At 40.0% G+C, this 20,749-nt stretch overlaps 1 protein-coding gene across 1 annotated transcript in view; it reads right to left on the bottom strand.

Moving 5' to 3' along the window:
* Positions 1-10,560, bottom strand: part of HDAC2 (histone deacetylase 2) — a 30,120-nt gene extending 19,560 nt beyond the window's left edge. Inside the window, exons 1-2 of the mRNA XM_032408034.1 lie at positions 10,396-10,560; positions 339-451 (exon numbers count right to left, since the gene is read on the bottom strand). Coding sequence (XP_032263925.1) covers positions 339-451; positions 10,396-10,447 — 165 coding nt within the window. The 5' untranslated portion in view covers positions 10,448-10,560. The remainder of the gene's footprint in view (positions 1-338; positions 452-10,395) is intronic.
* Positions 10,561-20,749: the final 10,189 nt, after the last annotated feature.

Genomic DNA, 20,749 nt, shown 5'->3' with positions numbered 1-20,749 from the left:
CTATATAGTTCTTTTATAATAGTCCCAGGTCAACCCTTCAGCAGCACAGCCAGGTCAACCACTACTGTAACAAAGTATTTAGTATGCTACACTGAGTTATTCTCCAGAATGTGAAAAGATAGGGTACGAGAAACTTAAGAAATGGTTGAGGAAGAGGGACAAGAGAGGTCATAACTCCCACACTCTATTTCTCTGAAGAATAAAACAAAAAGAGGATTTTCTGTTTTCTTCCAGGCCTTTTCATCTGCTAAATGCACTTCAAAGGGAATAATCATTTCAAAGCAGATTAAGGAAAAAAAAAATATCACTGCTGAATATTTATCAAAAGGTATACTCACATATATTTCCATTTTTCTATATAAGCCATAATTTAGCAGCAAGTTATGGGTCATGCGGATCCTATGAGGTTTCATGGGATGACCCTGTCCATAATAATAATTTCCAATATCACCTAAAATAGAAAAAAGACAAACTGAACAATATAGACAAGAAAGTCTTCACAATCTAAATTTATGTATGTTCATCATTAGAAGGCACTTACCACCTAAACAAGATTTAAAACCTTACAGAATGATTTTAGATTTTTCAACTTTCAAACTGTATTAGAAAACCAAGATACTGTGTACACGTTTACATGTGATAACACCATTAATATATATGATGTTTATTTACAGATTAAAGCAAGCAAGCTTTTCTGATTTTCAGTTTACCAAAGTTTCGGATTAGCCCTAATAAAATACTCCAGACTCACAAAAGTAGTTTTACTTACTTAAATTGATAATTATTTTTCATATTTACAGGCAAATTCAGATGCCTAAATTCTGAGTTTCACTGTTATTATTTAAAAATTTTACAGCAAATATTGCTTCCTGAATATTTACTGGCATCCCAGAAATTCTTTATAGTTGGAATTATGGGGGTTAAAACGTTCTACACATCCATCACAGTCTATAAGAGAAAATTTTTGGTGAATGAAACTTAGATCCTAAATAGAGTTTTGCTCTGGTAAGACATACTCATGACATTTTTTAAGATAGTAAGGATATTTGTCTCATTCTTCATGATTAGAAGTTGTAACTGCCGGCGTATCTTTCTATGACATCTTATATTACCAGTGTCTTAAACCAAATTTTCATCTACCGAATTTCAATGAAATAAATACTTTTAGGTAAAGACCTATTGTTTTTATAATAAAGTAAAATTAAGGAAACCCCTAGAAATATACTATTTTTTAAATGTAACAAGCACTTTTTGTAACAGCCTATATTAAATTAGAAATTACTTTTAGTATTAATTCTAGTCTTTAAATAGGTAATTCCAAAATTTTATTAGGACAGTCAAGCTGACTTTAACGGCTTGAAGTTAATCTTTTCAACACAGGTTTATATAAAAGTGAGGGATAAAGAATTCCATCTCCCCACCTTCAGAATCAAAAAAAATCTTTCAAAATCCTGCCTAAATACACACTTTGTTTAATAGAAACTGAAAACTCAAAAACTTGTGTTTCTTTCATATATTTGATAATTGTCTAGGATGAACATTCCTACTTCATAACAGGCCTATTTTATAACCTCCCTATTTCTAAATACCACTACTGCTTGACTTTGTTGGTATACCACTAATTTACTTAATTCATTTCCAACACAAACTCTCTTCTGAAAACAATTAATATATACACAGTCATTTTAAGGGAAAGCCACCTTTCTTAAAACAAGAGCCAACAAACAAATAAGACAATACATACAAGTAGCTAAGCAGAGCTATGGGGATGTGCAAAATTCCTCTGCATTTATCACAATTCAGAGGCAATGCGTGAAATAAACTACCTTTATAAGGATCGGCTGTAAAGCTCATCTCTACATGGCTGGCACTACACAGAGTTCCTTGAAAGCAGCCTGGTCTCAAATTCTTTTTTTTTTTTTTAAGATTTTATTTATTTATTTGACAGAGAGAGGCACAGCAAGAGAGGGAACACAAGCAGGGGGAGTGGGAGAGGGAGAAGCAGGCTTCCTGTGGAGCAGGGAGCCCGATGCGGGGCCCAATCCCAGGACCCTGGGATCATGACCTGAGCCGATGGCAGACGCTTAACGACTGAGTCACCCAGGCGCCCCTGGTCTCAAATTCTTTAAGGTATGGAAAGCCCACTAGAATTACAAGGCATCGTGTACCCAAGTTAATGCAAGGGAGGTATTTCTAAGTTATTATCACTACCAGAAGAAATCACGAGAGTTGGAATAAAGAAACTACTCCTCACAGAACTTCCAAATGCTTCTGTGTGAGATTTACTAACATGAAATGTCTCTAACATCCATCACATTTTAAGATCAAATATTCTAGTTATAGACCTACTGAGAATCCAGTGGAAAGTCACAAATAATATAATAGGAAATATGTCAATAATCTACAGAAGGGAGACTACAGTTGCAATTTCTCAGCAAGCCTGTTTTTTAAAAAGAAATGACGATAGCAGTAATTAACATTTTTTTTCCTGAGGAAATAAATTGTTTTAATGTGCATTTGCAATAAATTTACACATATTTTGCTGGATGTACAAATACTTATCAGCGATTCCCATGTATCTCTCAGATAGGTCTTTTTCTTTTTTATAATGTTATGTTAATCACCATACATTACACCATTAGTTTTTGATGTAGTGTTCCATGATTCATTGTTTGCGTAACACCCAGCGCTCCATTCAGTACGTGCCCTCTTTAATACCCATCACCAGGCTAACCCATCCCCTCACCGCCCCCCTCTAGAACCCTCAGTTTGTTTCTCAGAGTCCATAGTCTCTCATGGTTCATCTCCCCCACCGATTTCCTCCCCCCTTCATTTCTCCCTTCCTACTATCTTTTTTTAAATATATAATGTATAGTAATTAACATTTATTGAGTGTTCACTAGGAGGTACTATTCTAAGCACTTCACATGTATTATCTGTTAATCTTCTCAATTAACCCTACGATGTAGGTACTATTACTACTGTTCCTATAGTAAAGAAAGGTGAGATGCAGCAGAATCGGGTAACACTGCCAAAGTAACCCAACTAGCATGCTAGAGGAGCTAGATTCAAACACACGCAGAGCAATGCAGATAATATTAAGCAGCAGCTACTAGGAAAGCAATGGCATTTTCAGTCACTAGAAAGAAACGGTAGGGGAAAGCCTGGAAAGAAAAGGATATATGTAATACAAATATTTTAACAAAGGCTTAGGATCAGAAAATGAATATAAGAAACTACCTATCCAATTCATGAAAGTAACACTTTTCTTTTTTAAACCAATTGGGTCCTCAAATTTTGTATGAATACATATAGCTTTCAACAAGTTTCTCTGCTACAATTTAGGGGTCCCATCAAAAATATGTGCACTTCCTAAATGACACAAGGGGAGCTAAGCCAAAGATAAGTGCCATTTCGTTTACTAAGAATTCCTCCAAAATGTAAGGGGGTTATAAAAGAAACATCGCCCAACACTTTCTGGCTTAATCCCGTATCTCAAAATTCTCTACAAGGTTGCTTTGTAGCCATCCACTTTTTATTAAACATAAAATGTCTTTTCTTAGTTTAAGAACCTACGAATTCCATTCATGATTTAAATGGTTAGTAACATAACTCAGGCATTTTAAATGTTATCTTGATTTTTATCAAAATACACAAAAATGCATTACCAATGAAGCAAACATCCAGAAAAATTAGTGCAAGGTGGTTCCTTGAATACAACAAACTTTGTCAATGTGAAGAAATTACCATAAAGAATTAGTTATCTGCAAAATTTTAGAAATTGCTCACTCTTCAAAAGAAGCTATCAGAATGAAATGGCTACTAAGGTCTACACTCTCTTATCCAAAGTACTTGGGACTGGATGTATTTCAGATTTTTTTTTTCAGGTTTTATAAATGTAGTATGTTACATCTGCTGTATATTATGTGATACCCTGGGGTCTGCACAGCATTCTATAATCAAACAATATTTTTTGCAGCAAAAATGTGTGAATATTCACAGTACACAGAATAAAGATTATAAACATTAATTCAGATTAAGCTTTTGATTCCAAATGAGTTACAGGTTTTTCTTCCCATTTTCAGATAACTTTGAATTTTAAGATTGTAAAATGTACCTTTACCCCTAAAGATAAGCACGTTATAAAAATTATCCAGAAAAACAAACAGAAAAACCAAAGGAAGCAAGAAAAAGCCATAGTATTATTTTCACCTTCCACACACTACTGACTTAGTCCACTACTAGCTTAAACACTCTGGCCACTGGCTTCCATAATTCCACTGTCATGGACTGTATTCCTACCCCATAGCCACTCTGCACCAACCTTTAAGTATCAGGAGTTTCTCATGTTCATTCATTCATTTAACAAATTAAGAGCCTACCGTGCGCTATGCACTATTCTAGGTGCTTGGATAAGTCAGTGAACAAGAGTGATGCCCTAAAAATCCTCTTCTCTCAGCAATAAGTCACCTAACTGTTCGATCTAGAAAATTAGGAGTTGTCCATCCTTCATTCTGTACCACCATCAACCAGCTCCAGCTCCATTTCTAATCCATCAACAAGTTCTATTTGTTGTACTCCCAAAACCTCTCTTAAATGTGTCCATTTCTGTCAGCCACAACCAATGTATTTTATGTGGACCAACATGCATTCAATTCTTGCTTTCAGTATTCATTCATCACTCTTCACCACCCTTTCTTCACCTGAGTTCTATTTAAAAATCTTTCAGTGGTTTTCTACTCCCTGAACCAAGTTCAAATCTCTTACTACAAAGTTTTTGTGGTCTGGCCCTTTACTACCTAGCCTGGCATCCCATTATTCCCCCATGTCTTCCGTTTTGTTTAGTGTGCCAAATCTTAACTACGTGGCCTTTGCAGTTTGCAGTATCTTACAGGAAAACTTTTTTTTTAAAGATTTTATTTATTTATTTGACAGAGAGACAGAGAGAGAGCACAAGTAGGCAGAGAGGCAGGCAGAGGGAGAGGGAGAAGCAGGCTCTCGCTGAGCAGGAAGCCCGACCTGGGGCTCGATCCCAGGACCCCCGGCTCATGACCTGAGCCGAAGACAGCCGCTTAACCAACTGAGCCACCCAGGCGCCCCTACAGGAAAATTCTTTTAAGGCTGGCCCATTCTCTTTCTTCAGGCCTTCCTTGTCTTGAGTACGCTACAAACGTCCCCACTCTTACGATCTAGCATACAGTTTATTTCGTTCTTAGGACTTAAATATAATCTTTTGTCTACCTGGCACACAGTAGGGACTTTAAGCCCATTTGATATTTCTAAACCCAAAGTTGATTTCATGAACAAGTATAAACCAACTGTTATTAGAGAGGAATAAGACTTATTAACCAGTACAAACATCCTTATACTTTAACTTTTTTTTTAAAGATTTTATTTATTTGAGAGAACGAGAAAGCATGAGCGGGGGGTAGGGGAGAGGGAGAAGCAGGCTCTCCGCTGAGCAGGGAGCCCGATGTGGGGCTTGATCCCAGGACCCATGACCTGAGCCGCAAGGCAGACACTTGAAGGCAGACAACCAGCTCTGAGCCACCCAGGCGCCCTTTATACTTTTAACTTCTAAATCTGATCTGTTTCAATGCTATCATCATTCCCTAAGAGATTACCAGTTCCAACCATTTCCTTAAGTATTTGTCAACTGAATAATTTACATATTTTTGTTAGGAAAAAGAATGAATTACTTAATACTCTTTTTTTTTGTATCAGTGCAAAGAGTTCCACTCTTGTGTCACCAAAAGGAAGAAGAAAAATCGTGTTAGGTGCAAGGTACTGACCTCTTCTTGGACCTTAAAACAAGTCACTGTGGTAAAGGATAAGGAGTGTATCAAACAGGGATACTAATCTATTTTCATCTGTAAAACAGACAAAATGCCACTGATCCTACCTGTCCATAACTCAGAGTGGTTGTAAGCAGCAGAGAATGTTATATGGAAGTGCTCTATCCATAAAAATAAGGTACTAATCATTTATTCACCAATAATTAAAAAAACCTTTAATTTTTATTTAGATGGTAGAGATATAGACATAAGCAAAACAGATTCTGTCCTCATGAAGCTTATATTCTAGTGAGGAGGACAAAATTTAGGTGCTAGAAATAGGATAACAGTACAAGTGATAAGGAGAAAAGCAGTAAGGAGGATTAAGGTAATAGGAAAAAAGTCTGATTAGGTGAAATCTGAAGGAAATGAATACTAAAGAATAGCTGGGGAAGAGTATAAGAAAAGCTGTTTTATTTGAGCATTACACCCTACTATGTTTAAACAATGATGTGCAATTAAGACTATTAGTATTTATGGTGGCACCTCGGTGACTCAGTTGGTTAAGGGTCAACTCTTGATTTCGGCTCAGGTCATGATCTCAGGGTTGTGTGATCGAGCCCTGCATCAGGCTCTGTGCTCACTGCGGAGTCTGCTTGTCCCTCTCCCTCTGCTCCTTCCGCCCCACTCGCTGGCTCTCTCTCTCAAATAAATAAATAAAATCTTAAAAAAAAAAAAAAAAGACTACTGATATTTATGAACTGCTACTGTAATTCATTCAGCACTTTGATTTGCTGATTACCTATTTTGGATGAAATGATACCTATTTTATGGAAAATATTTATATTACAGCTAAGAACCCATGCAATTTATTACAGGCTATCTACCAAAAAGACTTTGGCACCGCTGCTGCAAATAAAGGTCTAAGAAAATCTGTCAATTAGTTGGCTGCCAAATAAATCCTTATACTCCTAAACTATGAGTATACTGGGAGGCATGATCTTGGTAACTTTTATATTCTATCTTTGTATAGTGTTAAGTGCTTTTTGCTGAACCACTTGTCTCCAACATTTTGATGCACCCTATCAAAAGAGGAAAAAATAGAGCACAGAGCAGTATCTATACAATTATGTAAATTATGTTTACACACAACCCTATTATATTGTATACATTGTAAAACCAGCACCAAATGTGATTGGCCTAAAGCTTAATTCAAAACAAAGTATACTTAATATTTCTAGATAAAGTATCATAAATTATTTTTTTAATAAATATTTTATTTATTTATTTACATGAGAGAGAGAGCGCGCGCACGCAGAAGCAAGGTAAGGGGCAGAGGGAGACAGCATCTCCAGCAGACTCTGTGATAAGCACGAAGCCCAATGTAGGGCTCCATCTCAAGACCCTGAGATCATGACTTGGGCTGAAACCAAGAGTCTAACACTTAAATGACTGCTCCACCCAGGCGCCCCCTAGGTAAAGTATTACAATTTTGAGTATTGTAATACCGGACTAACACAGTTGGTTTGCTAATTACATTTAAGTACAGAAACCACATCATTTTGAAGTCAGAAGGGATCTCAGCCACTAGGTATATCATTTTACAGAGTATCGATAATCACGCAATACATACAAGATGACCAAGATTTAGAATTAAGTTTTTGAAAACTTTGGACTATGGGTCAGTATCTACAATAAGAAAAGTGAACTTCTCTTACTTTCCTCAAAGATTTAAGGATACCTCATCCATCAATGCCTGAAGGTTTAGCTGGAACCAGCATTCCAGTCATCTAAAGGGTATAATACTGAACACTGTAAAGCATACAGAGAAAAATACATGTCTTTAGAAATTCCTTTCATTTGCTAGATACTCTCTGTTGTCAAGAGTATGCCTAATGGTCCCACTAAGCCTAAAGGTAGGTTTCCTATGGTTATAGAATCCACTACTTCATTCCTGTATTCATCTTTCTTCTACTTTCTTTATCAAGTTAAAACAAGATAATTTAGGGTAGCAGATTTTTAATTCTAATCCAATCCATATTGTATACCTTCAAATCTCCCAATTCTTTGGTGCAGAAGCTGCTTTACTTGCATCTTCTTTCCTCCCCAAAAAAGAAAAAAACACCACTACCCTTTTAAGCTGACAAAATAGGGTTTTTTAAATAATGAAAAAGTAAGCTTTTGGAAGTGTTGAAAGTTTAGTATATATACTATCACATACTAATAATTAGCATAATGATACCCAACCCATTTAATAATTTCTACAAAACAATTTTATTAGCCCCCCCAAACCCAAAGAATATTTCCAAATGAAAGCAAATAAAAATTCCATTCTGAAAATGAGGCATGAGCCTTAGACAAAAGGCATATAACCTAATGAAGAGATTTCCAAATATTCAGTTATACACTGGTGTTGGCCTTAAGTAAAGCAGCTGAATGGTCTATAGTAAAGTATTAAGCAACAATCACGGGACTTGAATATTTCCACTCTACCTATCAAGTCTGCATCCTGCCCTGGGCATCCCATTCCCTCAGCAAAGGCTCTTAAGGGCCCAGAAACAGCTGCTCATAAAACTGCTACTTAAGTGTACCTCCCAGCTCTACAATTCAAGTCTGGTGACAAGAAGTTACAAGCAGCTTACTTCTTCAGAGCCTATCACTGTCAGTAGCAACTAAGAGCTGCAGGAAGAGCCTTAGCACCAGTTTCCCCAACTTTTTAAACCTTTTACCCCAACTCCTGACAAGAACAAATCTCTAAACCTTAGGAACAATATCATTTTAAAAATTAACTCACACACACGGTTATTTATTTTCCAATTTGATCAGGGAATGCAGGGCTTGGGTTTTACCTCTGTCTCAAAATATGCATGAAAACTTAAAGAATGATTTTAACAAATATAATCCATAAATGTACTCCTATCTTTACTCCTCCAGGATGCCGTAATTTCGATTTGTATTACACATATATGTAGTGCTCTCAAAAAATGTTTTTAAAATACAGCTGTTAACTATTTAGTACTAGCCATCAAATAGCAAACAATTTAGATTTCTTCTTTATGATTTTAAGTTTTTCCACAAATGACACAGGTGGTCATTTTATATACTCAGGCATTAAAAGATTCATCTTTGCTAACTGAAGTAATATGGTATGGTCATTTTCAAATTAAAATCAGATTTATTCTGACCTAGACCTCTTAGGTCTTTCCACCTCTTTAAGATTTTGTAATATACACATAATACACCATATGCAGGACACAACTTCCAAGATTTGTATTGCTTTAGACAGATCAAGGACTTGCAGGTCATTGAGCCTAGCTTTTTTGTAAAATTTTCGAAATCCTTTTCTGGACAGTAACCCAGTAGAAATATTTACCAAATGAATGTCTTTGTGAAATGTGCAAAACAGGTTACTACTCCATTTCCACAGGAAACAGGATTCAAGAGATTTAATGTTACTGCTCAAATTTCAAATCAGAGAACCCCTAAAATTATCTGACTTTCATAATTTACTGCACCGCAAGCTCAAGCTTACCTGATTATTTAGTACTTCTGCATTACTCCTCCAAGTTTTCCTACACCAAAACTCCCAACACCTAGAAACAGCTTTCGCAAGCAAGATGCAAACGCTCTCTCCTAAACCTCCCAAGCAGGGTGTATTTCCTGATCGAACAAAGAGCAACAAAGAAGTGGGTGGTAACCGCCTCTCACAGAGACAAGCCAGAACCCATCGAGTCTGATCTACAACACAAGCAGTACAGCTCCACGTTTCCCTAACACCGTCACATTTCCCGCGAAGACTGACTACCTCAAACTCGAAAACCCCAATTTTTATCGAGGAAGTGAAGCCTTTTCATTTGAATCCTGAGAAAGTGGCGCTCAAAGAACCCGGCGAACAAAGGAGAGGGATGGAACCCAAGGCGAAACGGCAGAGTCAGTGTGTCCCAAGGAGGACGTGGGTCCCCACCCTTGGTAACTTCTTGCCAGCCCCGACCCGGTCGAGGGGTCCGGGCTGAAGCTTGGAGGCGGAGAAAGGAGCAGACGCAGCGGGCCAGCTCGAGACAGAGAGGAAGGGAGGGGCGGGAGCGAGCGGTGACGGGGGAAGGGCGGGGAGAGACGGGGGCTGAGGGCGGGGCTCCAGCGGGCGCGGGGCTTTGTGTGAAGTCCGGGCCGGGGTAGATATTTTGACCCGGGGGGAGGGGTCGGGGCCGGAGCAGAGCACCCCCACACCTCCGCCCCCGCAAGTGGCGAGCAGGAGAAGAGAGAGGGCAAGCCATCCCTTTGGCCGCCTGCACTTAGACGGGGTAGGCTGGCACCGTCCCACAGGCGGCTGCCTTCGGGACGGCGGACCCCACTGCCGGAGGGAGAGCGGCAGAAGAAAAAGGGGGCGTCCACCTGGCTCCCGCCGCAGAGCCCGCGGGGGCCGCTCGCCGCGGAGGGGCTCTCCCTGACGGCGTCGGGTCGGGTCGGGAATGGGTTAAGATGCGCCCAGACGTCGGTCCCTCCTCCTTCCCACCCCTCAGCACCCGCGCCCGCTCGCGTCGGCGGCTGCGGAACCCGGCGCGGCTCAGGGCCTGGCTCCTCAGCCCTGCCCACCCACCCTCCTGCCAGCCGGGCCTCTCACCATCGTAATAGTAGCAGACTTTCTTCTTGCCGCCTCCTTGACTGTACGCCATGGGCTCTCCGGCCACCGCCGCCTCCGGGCTCCGGCTCCTCCTCCTGCTGAAGCTGCTGCTGGTGCCGCCGCGGCTCGGCGGGGAGAAAAAAGGACTGGGGCGAAGGTGGAGGTGGCAGTCCCGCAAGGAACGGCTGGCCGGAGGGAGGAGATGAGGGACGCCGGGAGGACTCGGTACCGCCCGGCCGAGGGGCCGAGAGCGCGGAGCGGGGGGTGGCAGCGGCGCCAACTCGCGACACTGGGGAGGGGGGAGGGGGCAGCCAAACCACCTCCGGAGGCCGAGGGGAGGTGGGACGTGTCCACTGTGGCCTTCACGGGGGAGAAAGGGGTCCGACTAGAAAAAGAGGTCTCTTCAGTCTTGAAATAAGAGGCCTCTGCTGATGACCAACTTGCAGACGGCGACGCCACATGCAGTCGTGAAACAAAAAAAAAAGTCAGGCTATCGCTCCGCAAGTAGATAAAAGGAGTGCGGAGCCGGGTGAACGCTCCCCCCTTTGGATCTTCGCGCAGTGGTTGCGCCTATCCGGAGTCTGCGCAGTCGCATCTTCCCAACCGTAGCCTTGGCCGCCTAGACCCCCTCCGCGTCGTCCCACGCCGCTCCCCTCCCCCACTGTCGCGAAGCTCCCGCCCGAGCGGACCACGTGCTGCGAACCGGGCGGGGAGAGACCACTCTTGCACCCCTTCCGGCCTCCTCGAACACGTCACGCTGCAGCTCAGGGTTCCTGGGCTGGGTCGCTTCAGGTTTCTAGTTTGTTCATTTGTTCTTTCATTTTTTTGTTGATAATTGCCCCGAGGTTCTGACCTGTTAAGGGGACCTATTACAGACAATAAATTGTAGAGTCCACTGCCTGGGTTTCAATGAGTATTTGTAGAACGCATTTGCGTTGGGACGTAAAGCACAGTTCTAATCATTTGCATTTATAGTATTTTCATTGATACCTATATATCGTAGATACCTGTTAACTCATTTAAAACTCTCCCAAACTCTGGGAGGTATATCTATTCCTTCTTTATAAATGGGGGCAGATTAAGGAACTTGGTCCTCTCAACTGTTGAGGACCTGGGGTTTGAATCCGTTCAGTTTTTCCCCGAAATCCACACACCTTTACTCCATTATACTGCCGCTGCTGGCTGGACACTGGAAGATAGAAGCAGAAAGCGCTTTCAGAGCTCATGGAAGTTATATATATACCTATGTCTGATCAACAAGTCAACAAACATTTACCAAGCACCTGCTCTAAGCCAACCACACTGCACGTGAAGGGTGGAGGGACTGACAGTTTGCAATATAGTACTCTTTTCCCCAAATAGCCGAATACACACTCTTCCATACTCCATCCAAAAGAAAGAAAAAAGGCCTTCCTGAAGCAGGAGCCATTTGGAGCCACTACCAAAAATATCTTCTTTATTTTGCTCTTTGACTTCAAAATCCCCAAGGTGTTTATACTTACAGCAGCAGTTTTCCTGGATCTCACCCAAGAAGTTTAAGAAAGTCCAAAGTAACCCCTTCCCCCTCTCCCGCCAAGTCTTTATTTTTTAACAAGCACCCCATGTAACTGGTGCAGTTGGTACAGGAGCAGCGGTGTGAGAAACACTGGCTTAAAGTTAATAACGAGGTATTGACTTTCACAGTTTTACTCTATCAAGTCCCAAATCAACTTGGTAGATTCTGAGAAGAAACTAATATTCTTCTCAGAACCAACATAGTGAAGTCTGAAATGAGACTTTATTTACTTCAGGAAAATTTCCCTGCCTCTGCCTACCTCCCTGCCCCCAGGTCTGTTTCCTTGTCCTTCCCGTGGTCTGTCCTTGGGACTAGTAGCGCTCTAGCTCAACACCATGTTACGGTTGCTCACAAGTCCTCCAGACTTCTCATTACAATAGAGTTTAACAAGAGGAGGGACTATGTCTTGGATATAATTGTATCTCTATGCCTATGACACGGGGCAAGTCACTTAAACTTTTTTTGGTCTGAATTGCTTTATCTGTAAAATGAGGCAGTATTATTTGAAAAATAATTCCTCGTATGAATATTGAATGGCTCAAATAGAATATGGAATCATTTATAAACAATGAAGAACTATGTAAACTTAAGGATTTATTATGATTATTATTACAATACTAGTAATAATAATTATTGTTTGCATCCATGGTGCTAACTTTGAACATGTGAGAAGAGCCTGGGCATATATATATTTTGGTTATTGTTGAACTTGTTATTTATTATTTAATAATTTTAAACTAATAGAAGCAATTATTTTACCTTTAGAAACTGGCGTTAGAGAAGGATATCTTATTGGTGATAGGAGGAGACCAAGAGAATTATGTGCCTAAACATCTATAATGAACTTTAGATTATCAGAGCTAACATACAATCAGTTATTAAAACCTATTGACAAGCTCTAATTTCATTCGCCATGTTCAAACTCATCTCTATCAAACCTTTTTACCATTAGAAAAAAAGAAAGTTTTAGACAATATACAGGAGAAAGAAAGTTGAGAACATGGTTAATTCATAGAATGCATAATTGAGGATTGTCTTTATTCTTAAACTATTTTTCTTTAGTTTCTTCTCCGTCTATATGAGTTTTCTAATCTCGAAGATGTTCAGTGCTTTGGGATTATTCAATGAAAGGATCTGTTAAACAAATGGATTATTTAAACCATATAGAACTGATTGAGTATTTAGAAACTATTTAGAAACCGATTGCCTCAGCTTATGCTAAAAATGAAACCCTGATACCAACTGCAGCAGATAGTCTAATTTTTAGTTACTATAAAGGAATTGTTCATATAAGCTTGTTTCTACTCTAAGGAAATTTAGATTTCTTGGTGTTAAGTTCTATGTAGCAATTCCATAAGGTAATACAGAAGGTAGAGAAGTACGGTAACTAACACTAGGGTATTGTCACAAACTAAACCAGCCTCAAGCTGAATTCTGATTTCCTCAGAAGCATGATTCCTATTTTTACCCAGTACTATAAGCCACTACTCATTCCTCTGAACAGTAGCACCAAACAAGAAAGGTTACAGTGCTATTTGAACTGTGCATTTGTGTAATAAAATTTAAAACTTCCAATTTTTATTAAAAACACATTTTTGGGTTTTTGTGGGGTTTTTTATGATTTATTTATTTGAGAGAGTGTGTGTGCACCTGTCAGGGTGGGGGGCAGGGGGTAGGGGCAGAGGGAGAGGGAATCTCAAGCAGACTCTTCTGACCTGAGCTGAAATCAAGAGTCAGACATTTAACTGACTGAGCCACCCAGGCACCCCAAAAACACATTTTTGAATCATAGCTTATTTACTAAATTATTCAGTTAAATTAAATCTTTCAAGTCACCCCTGTTAGCTTGTTTAATGCTTTGTTCCTGTCCCTTAAAACAAAGTATAACTTTGATCCAGACCATCTACTTAAACAAATTTTCTAGTAAAATTCTATACCATTCTGTGTCTGGGAAAATCTACTTGCTACTGTCTCCCAGCCACCTACATATGTATCTTAATTCTTCGTCTTTCCTATCTCAAATTTTTTAACTTTCCTTCAAATGTGATAATTACTTCTCTCAACTGAGCACCAGCACTGTACCAATGGAGGGGGAATTTGCATGTTGGGACCATCAGGTGAAAAGCCAAATGATGAAGATGGTGGAACAGGAGGATAGGGACCTGGGTCCTTGAACACCTCATTTATATTCGCACCAGACCTGGACTGTCCACCTCTTGGACTTCTGGTTACCTGCAGAGGGAAAAAAACCAATTCAAAACAAACATTGGTTAAACCACTGTAATCAGAATTTTGTTAAATGCAGTTGAGTACAACCCTACCTCATGTGAAATAGGAACTAGAGGTGGGGCGCCTGGGTGGCTCAGTTGGTTGGGCAACTGCCTTCGGCTCAGGTCACGATCCTGGAGTCCCTGGATCGAGTCCCACATCAGGCTCCCTGCTCATCAGGGGGTCTGCTTCTCCCTCTGACCCTCCCCTCTCTCATGTGCTCTCTCTCATTCTCTCTCTCTCAAATAAATAAATAAAATCTTAAAAAAAAAAAATAGGAACTAGAGGTTAGTGGCTTCTGGTAATTTCCACTAAGAAATTACAGATTTCTGTTGAGAGAGAGCTCTCTATGGGTTTCTGAATATCTTGAGAGTGGAGGTACTGAATGCCCTTTTTTCCCAAACAGTCTATCCAAAAATGTTTGTATAGTGGACAGCTTTGGAAGATAGAAAAAATGGCTTCCTCTGTAGCAAAGGTGGGGCATGCTTACTGCCCATTACAAAAGATTCAGTTGCTCTAAATTCAGGGTTCATCTCTTATAATGCAATGTACTACAAGTGTAGGTGTCATCTGGCCCTCTTCCTCATGACCTGTAGGAACTGGGGCTTGGCAGCCCAAAAAATAATACTCAGGTCACTGCTATTGCTGTGAATAATAAATTATCTTTGTCTTTAGCATAGGAGTCTTGTGTCTTATACTAGCGTCTATGAAACTGTGGTTGACTAGCTTGTTAGCTTGCAAATAGGGTAAAATCTCAGACCCTTCACATTTCTTCAGTTTTTGGTGGTGAGGTTAGGATGCTGAGAAAGACATAGCTTTCTAAAACAAAGGAAAGGTAAGAGCCATGTCAACCAATGGAAGTTGAGGGAAGTCCATGGGAATTGGTGGCAAACCTGACCAGGTTGTATAATCAACTGGGAATTAAGTGGCCCTACACCGTATTGCCTGTTAATGAGAAGGAATTGAGGGGTTTCAGGCTAAATACCAGGAAATAGGTTGTTGTTGTTGTTGTTTTCTTTAAGATTTATTTATTTTTAAGTTGGGGAGAGGGGCAGCGGGAGAGGGAGAGAGAATCTCAAGCAGATTCCGGGAGACGTGGGGCTCGATCTCACAACCCTGAGATCATGACCAGAGACAAAACCAAGAGTCTTAACGCTTAACCGACTGCACCACCCAGGCACCCCAACCAGGAAGTAGGTTTAAAGACAGATGGCTGGGCAGTATCCTGCTTGTGTAACTTTCCTCCCGGCGGGGGGTACTTCTTCACCATGTTGGAGACACTGTCAACCTGACCTGTGCTTTGAGACTTAGGTTAGTCCCACTAGGGATCCCCAACAATTGTAATCAACACTTTCTTTCTGGGGATACCCTGTTCACTCCCAGGACTGTACTTCTTGTGTGGAAGCCAGGCATTAATTTTACTGCTTCCAAGATCACAGTAACTTGCACCCTAGCTGTAGTCATAAGAGATTTTGAAGTATTTAAGGACCCACCAATAGATTGCATAGGCTCCAGATGACAGTGAAGATCTCTCTGAAACAGAGCCACCCTCAGTTACTTGGAGGAACTCCCCAGAGGGGTATCTGACTCATTTATGTGCACTCTGGTTGGTTATCCTGATGATGTGAGTCAGTCAGTTAGAAAAGATGGTAAGAAGTTTGTCCCTGAGTTTAGCTACAGTGATCAGTGATGACACCTGAGCCTTTGAAGGCTTTGAAGCCTCAACTCACTGGCCAGAGTTGTTATAGATAATAGAATTGCCCTAGATGGCAGATTTTGAACCATCCTTAATACATCAGCCGAACCTGGATTAATGCCTCAGAGCAGATATGAAGGTCAAATCAGAGCCATAAGGAGAAAGCCACTGACTTTCTAAGGTAGATCCTGACGGTTTATGAGATTTCAGGAACCTGGGGGCATGACTGAGGTCAATACGACAGATTGGTCTCATCCTGCCATTTGGCTATTGGTGACAGGGCCTTAATTAAATGCTGTATGAGACAAATTGAATAAAGCCTCTGTCAGTCAGATTAATCAGAGTGGTCAACAGGGTTATACATCCATGTGAAAATTTCAGTTCTGTCAAGAACGTGTAGGGTGGATTGTTAGAAGAGGCTGGTCCCTGCACATTCTTACTGAGTGTCCTGCACATTCTTGCTGAGTATGCTAGATTGCAAGGCTTCTCCGTCTCCTGAGACTGAGCAGTTTCTAAAGCTAGTCACATGGATGCCTAACTAGGAAGGTGACCATATCATGACTAATATGTAACTACTAACTATTCACTCTCAGGGTAGGAGAGATTGGCTTCTTGCTGCTTGCTAAGAAATCTGGGCCCTTGGTCCTGGGTTTCTCTTTTGCAGTACAACCCACTCTGTGTGCACATTGTCGTCTGGGTCCATTATGTATTCTATCTGGGACTTAGAGGGGCAAGAGCAACCGACACAAATAGGTTGATGCTCATGCAGCTTGCTGTGCTGTGAGCAGTAAAGTCCTTTTTGTCTGATCCAAGAATCTCCTGACTTTAGCCAGAGTCCATGAAACTAACAGGTTAACTTAATTAGCTTGCAAGAGGGGATAAAATCGCCATGGCTTGACAGTTCATGACCATATAATGCCAAAGTGTTGTTAGCAACAAGAAAGTTTTCCTTATACTGTGAACCCACAGATATATCCAGCTTAGGGTGAATTCTAGATTCTTCTTTCCGATCTTGAGGGAGAAATGTAAAAATATCTAGAAAACTGCACATTAGCTTCAGATGGATTTAATTGGAAAACTGCATCAGATTGGTAGTTAGCAACGGAAAATTGATGTGCTTTTATCCCATTTGTGCTAATGTGAATACAAAGAAGTTGAGGTAATAAACAGGAGCACTTAAATAGAATCACAAATTATTGAAGATTCAGTATCTTTTTCATATGAACATGGACAGGGAATGCTAACAATCTAGAACAGATATTACATAGCAGCAGTGAAGGTTAGATTATGCCAGCTGACTTTTTCTTCACCTTCTCTTGCTCTTTTCTAACTGAACTTTTCTCTTTTTTCTAGTTTTATTGAGATATAATGGAACTTTTTCACCCAAATTTTGCATTGCCATGCCCCAAGAGATTACCACACTTTCCTTAATATAACAGTGACCTCCACCTGAGTGTGCATAATGGCAGAGATTACTTTGTTTAGTGCTGTTCTTTTTTCTACAATGAAGTCTCATTTTCTAAAGCATTAAACTATCACTATAGACTCTGGTCTTAGTTGAGCTAGTGGCAAATTTGCTTCACAGTTGATGGCCTGGTATCAAATTTTGCCACCTTGCTTTACAGGAATAATTTGATACTAGTTTTATAGTTTATCTGTTGATATAATAAATATTTACATTTGTTGGTATATTAATATGTTAAAAAAACATTCATCAGGCAAAACTTTTAAAACAGGGTTTTTTTTTTCCTTCTTTTCCCTCCATTGGTTGCTTTATAATTTGCTTTTATTGTATTTCATTTGTGATGGTATGTTAATTAGCCAAACACATTTTCATTTTTTCTTAAGCTTAAGCAACCAGTATTTATATGAAGTTTGGCTCAAGAAGAGATCTTGCTTAAAAATAAGACAAATAATATCTAAATTCAGATAGCATTTTCCTAACCCTTCTTCCCTAACTCTCCACCTTTATCTTCCACCATCCTATGTGCAGTTTATATCTTAGCATCTATATTTTTTCTTATTTATATTTATCTCTCTTTACAAAATTATAAGATCCTTCAGGGCATGTATATTGGTTTACCAGAGCTGCCATAACAAAATACCATGGACTAGGTGGCTTAAACAATAGAAATTTATTTTCTCACAGTTTTGGAGGCTAGAAGTCCAAGATTAAGGTGTTGGTAGGTTTGGTTTCTTCTGAAGCCTCTCTCTTTGGCTTGCAGATGGCCACCTTGTTGCTGTGTCCTCACATGGTCATCCCTTTGTTTTGTCCGTGTCCTAACCTCTTCTTTTGTAAGAACACTAGTCATACTGGATTAGGACCAACCCTAATAGCCCCATTTTAACTCAGTCACCTCTCTAAAGGCCCTAGCTCCAAATACAGTTGCATTTAGAATTTCTAGGAGTTAGGGCTTCAACGTATGAATTTTGAGGGAACACAAGTCAGTTCATAACAGCAGGGAATCTTATATGTCTTCAGGTTTTGGATGACTGATGTAAATGTACACATCATTATGTTCTAAAATTAATCCAGGCTTTGTAGTGCATCAGAATAGCCCCACTTATGCTATAACTACTCTATAAAATATATCAAAACAATTTCCTTTGAAACTTCCTGGACCAAGAGGATTACACTGGTCAGGGTTCTTGGTTGCCAGCTCTGGTTACAATAAACAAAAAGAAATGCACTAGAAGGGTAGAGGTAGTTCACAAAGTGGATGGGAAAGCCAGAGGACATGCTTGGAAAGTTGACAGGAATCAACCAGTAAGACAGATGATAAAACATAGCTAAATACCTTCATGTGAGGGGTCTGGTTATGATGTTGCTTCCTCAGTGGGCATTGGAAACTGTCATTGCTAGCATCACCAACCCCAGCTCAAGACCCTGGAGTCGGCTGCCACCATCATGCCAGAGTCATGCATTGTCTCTGCCTTCTCTATGTGTTTACTTCAATACAAAAGTCATGAGGAGGAGCGTCCAATAAATGGTTCTTAGGTTATATGCTCTAGCTGTCAGGAATCAATGGGAGCCACGTGTGTCATTTTTGGTGGAAGATGGGAGCTTGGCTTCTATTAAAATGCACCAATGGCCAACTGCCCAAACATAAGAAGAGGGTCAAAATGCTGGTCAGCCCAAAAGTGTCCACCTCAGATGTTAGCCTCTTGATAAGAAATGACATATAATTAAATCTGATGGTTTTCTCTGTCTTATACTGTAGGGCTCATCTTTCTTTTCATAAAATAACTTGGAAAACCTAATTTTTCTTATATTCAATGAGAAAATGAGCCATTTGTTTAGAAACTAAAGAAAAATTACTGTTTATCTCAGACATCAGATCTAACTTAGGTCATTGTGATGGTTAATTCTGTGTGTCACCTTGGCTGGACCACAGTGCTCAGAGATGTGACCAAACAATATTCTGGTTGTTTCTGAATGATAGTTAGTTTTACATGCCAACTTAATTGGGCCACAGGGTGCCCAGATATTTGCTTAAACATTATTCTGGTCTTTCTGTGAGGGTGTTTCTAGATGGGATTAACATTTGAATCAGTCGACTGAGGAAAGCAGATTGCCCTCCATAATGTGGGTGGGCCTCATCCAATTAGTTGAAGTTTCTAAATGGCAGTAAAGACTGACTTCCTCCTGAGCAAGAGGGAATTCTGCCAGCAGATGGCCTTTGGACTTGAACTGCAATATTGACTCCTCCTGGTCTCTAGCCTGATGGCCTTTGGACTTGAAATACAGCATCAACTCTTCCCTGGGTCTCCAGGCTGCTGACCCACCCTGCAGATTTTGGGCATGCCAGCCTCCATGATTGCAGGAGCTAATTTCTTAAAATAAGTCTCTTTTTATAGATACACACATCTTATTGGTTCTGTTTCTCTGGAGAACCCTGACTGATAAAATCATAACGATAGAATGAGTACTATGTCACTGAAGAATAAGCTGTGTATTGCATGACTGAAATCTAGCCGACCATAGCTCTCTTATGTTGATGCTTTCTTTTTTTTTTTAAAAGATTTTATTTATTTATTTGACAGAGAGAGACACAGCGAGAGAGGGAACACAAGCAAGGGGAGTGGGAGAGGGAGAAGCAGGCTCCCTGCTGAGCAAGGAGCCCGATGTGGGGCTTGATCCCAGGACCCTGGGATCATGACCTGAGCCGAAGGCAATGCTTAACGACTGAGCCACCCAGGCGCCCCTGTTGATGCTTTCTTTAAGCTATTAGGACACTACTAGAGACTGAAGAAGAAAATAACTGAATAGATAATTCAATTTTTATATTTTGCTTAGTTTCCCTCTACACTATATTTCCAAGTACTTTAAAAGTACTTATAACAGGCAATAAAGATGTTTGCTACTCCCAGTGGAAAATTATTCAGTATCTTTATAATAAAGATTTATCAGAATTTAGCTTAACTCATTTTGTTCTTTTAAACACATTTTTCCCATTAAATTATTTCCTTGATTACTCACTGCTTTCCATTACATTACTTCTAAACACTCATTGACTAGGTAGAATGGAAGCAGGGTTAATTATTCACCTTGCTTTTATTTCCTCATTTAATTATTATTCTACTAAAATTTTAAGATAATAGAAAATAACCTAAAATTGTAGATTCCCCAAAAGTTAATTTGCGAATTGAACTTTGGTATATTAAAATTGTATATTAAATAATTTGAAAAGTAACCTTGATGGCATTTTCTGATTATAAAAGTGCTTGCCCTAGGAACTTAGTTGGCGCCTAGCAAAATTCTAATGAATTTTTCTTTCCCTCTTTGATCCTTCCTTCCTTCTTTCTTTTTCTGTTTCTTTCTGAACTATCTATTC

This window comes from Phoca vitulina, unplaced genomic scaffold (assembly GCF_004348235.1).
Source record: "Phoca vitulina isolate PV1807 unplaced genomic scaffold, GSC_HSeal_1.0 scaffold9, whole genome shotgun sequence".
NCBI lineage: Eukaryota > Metazoa > Chordata > Mammalia > Carnivora > Phocidae > Phoca > Phoca vitulina.
Note: the sequence above shows the minus strand (reverse complement) of the source record. Positions and strands in the feature narration are given on the sequence as shown.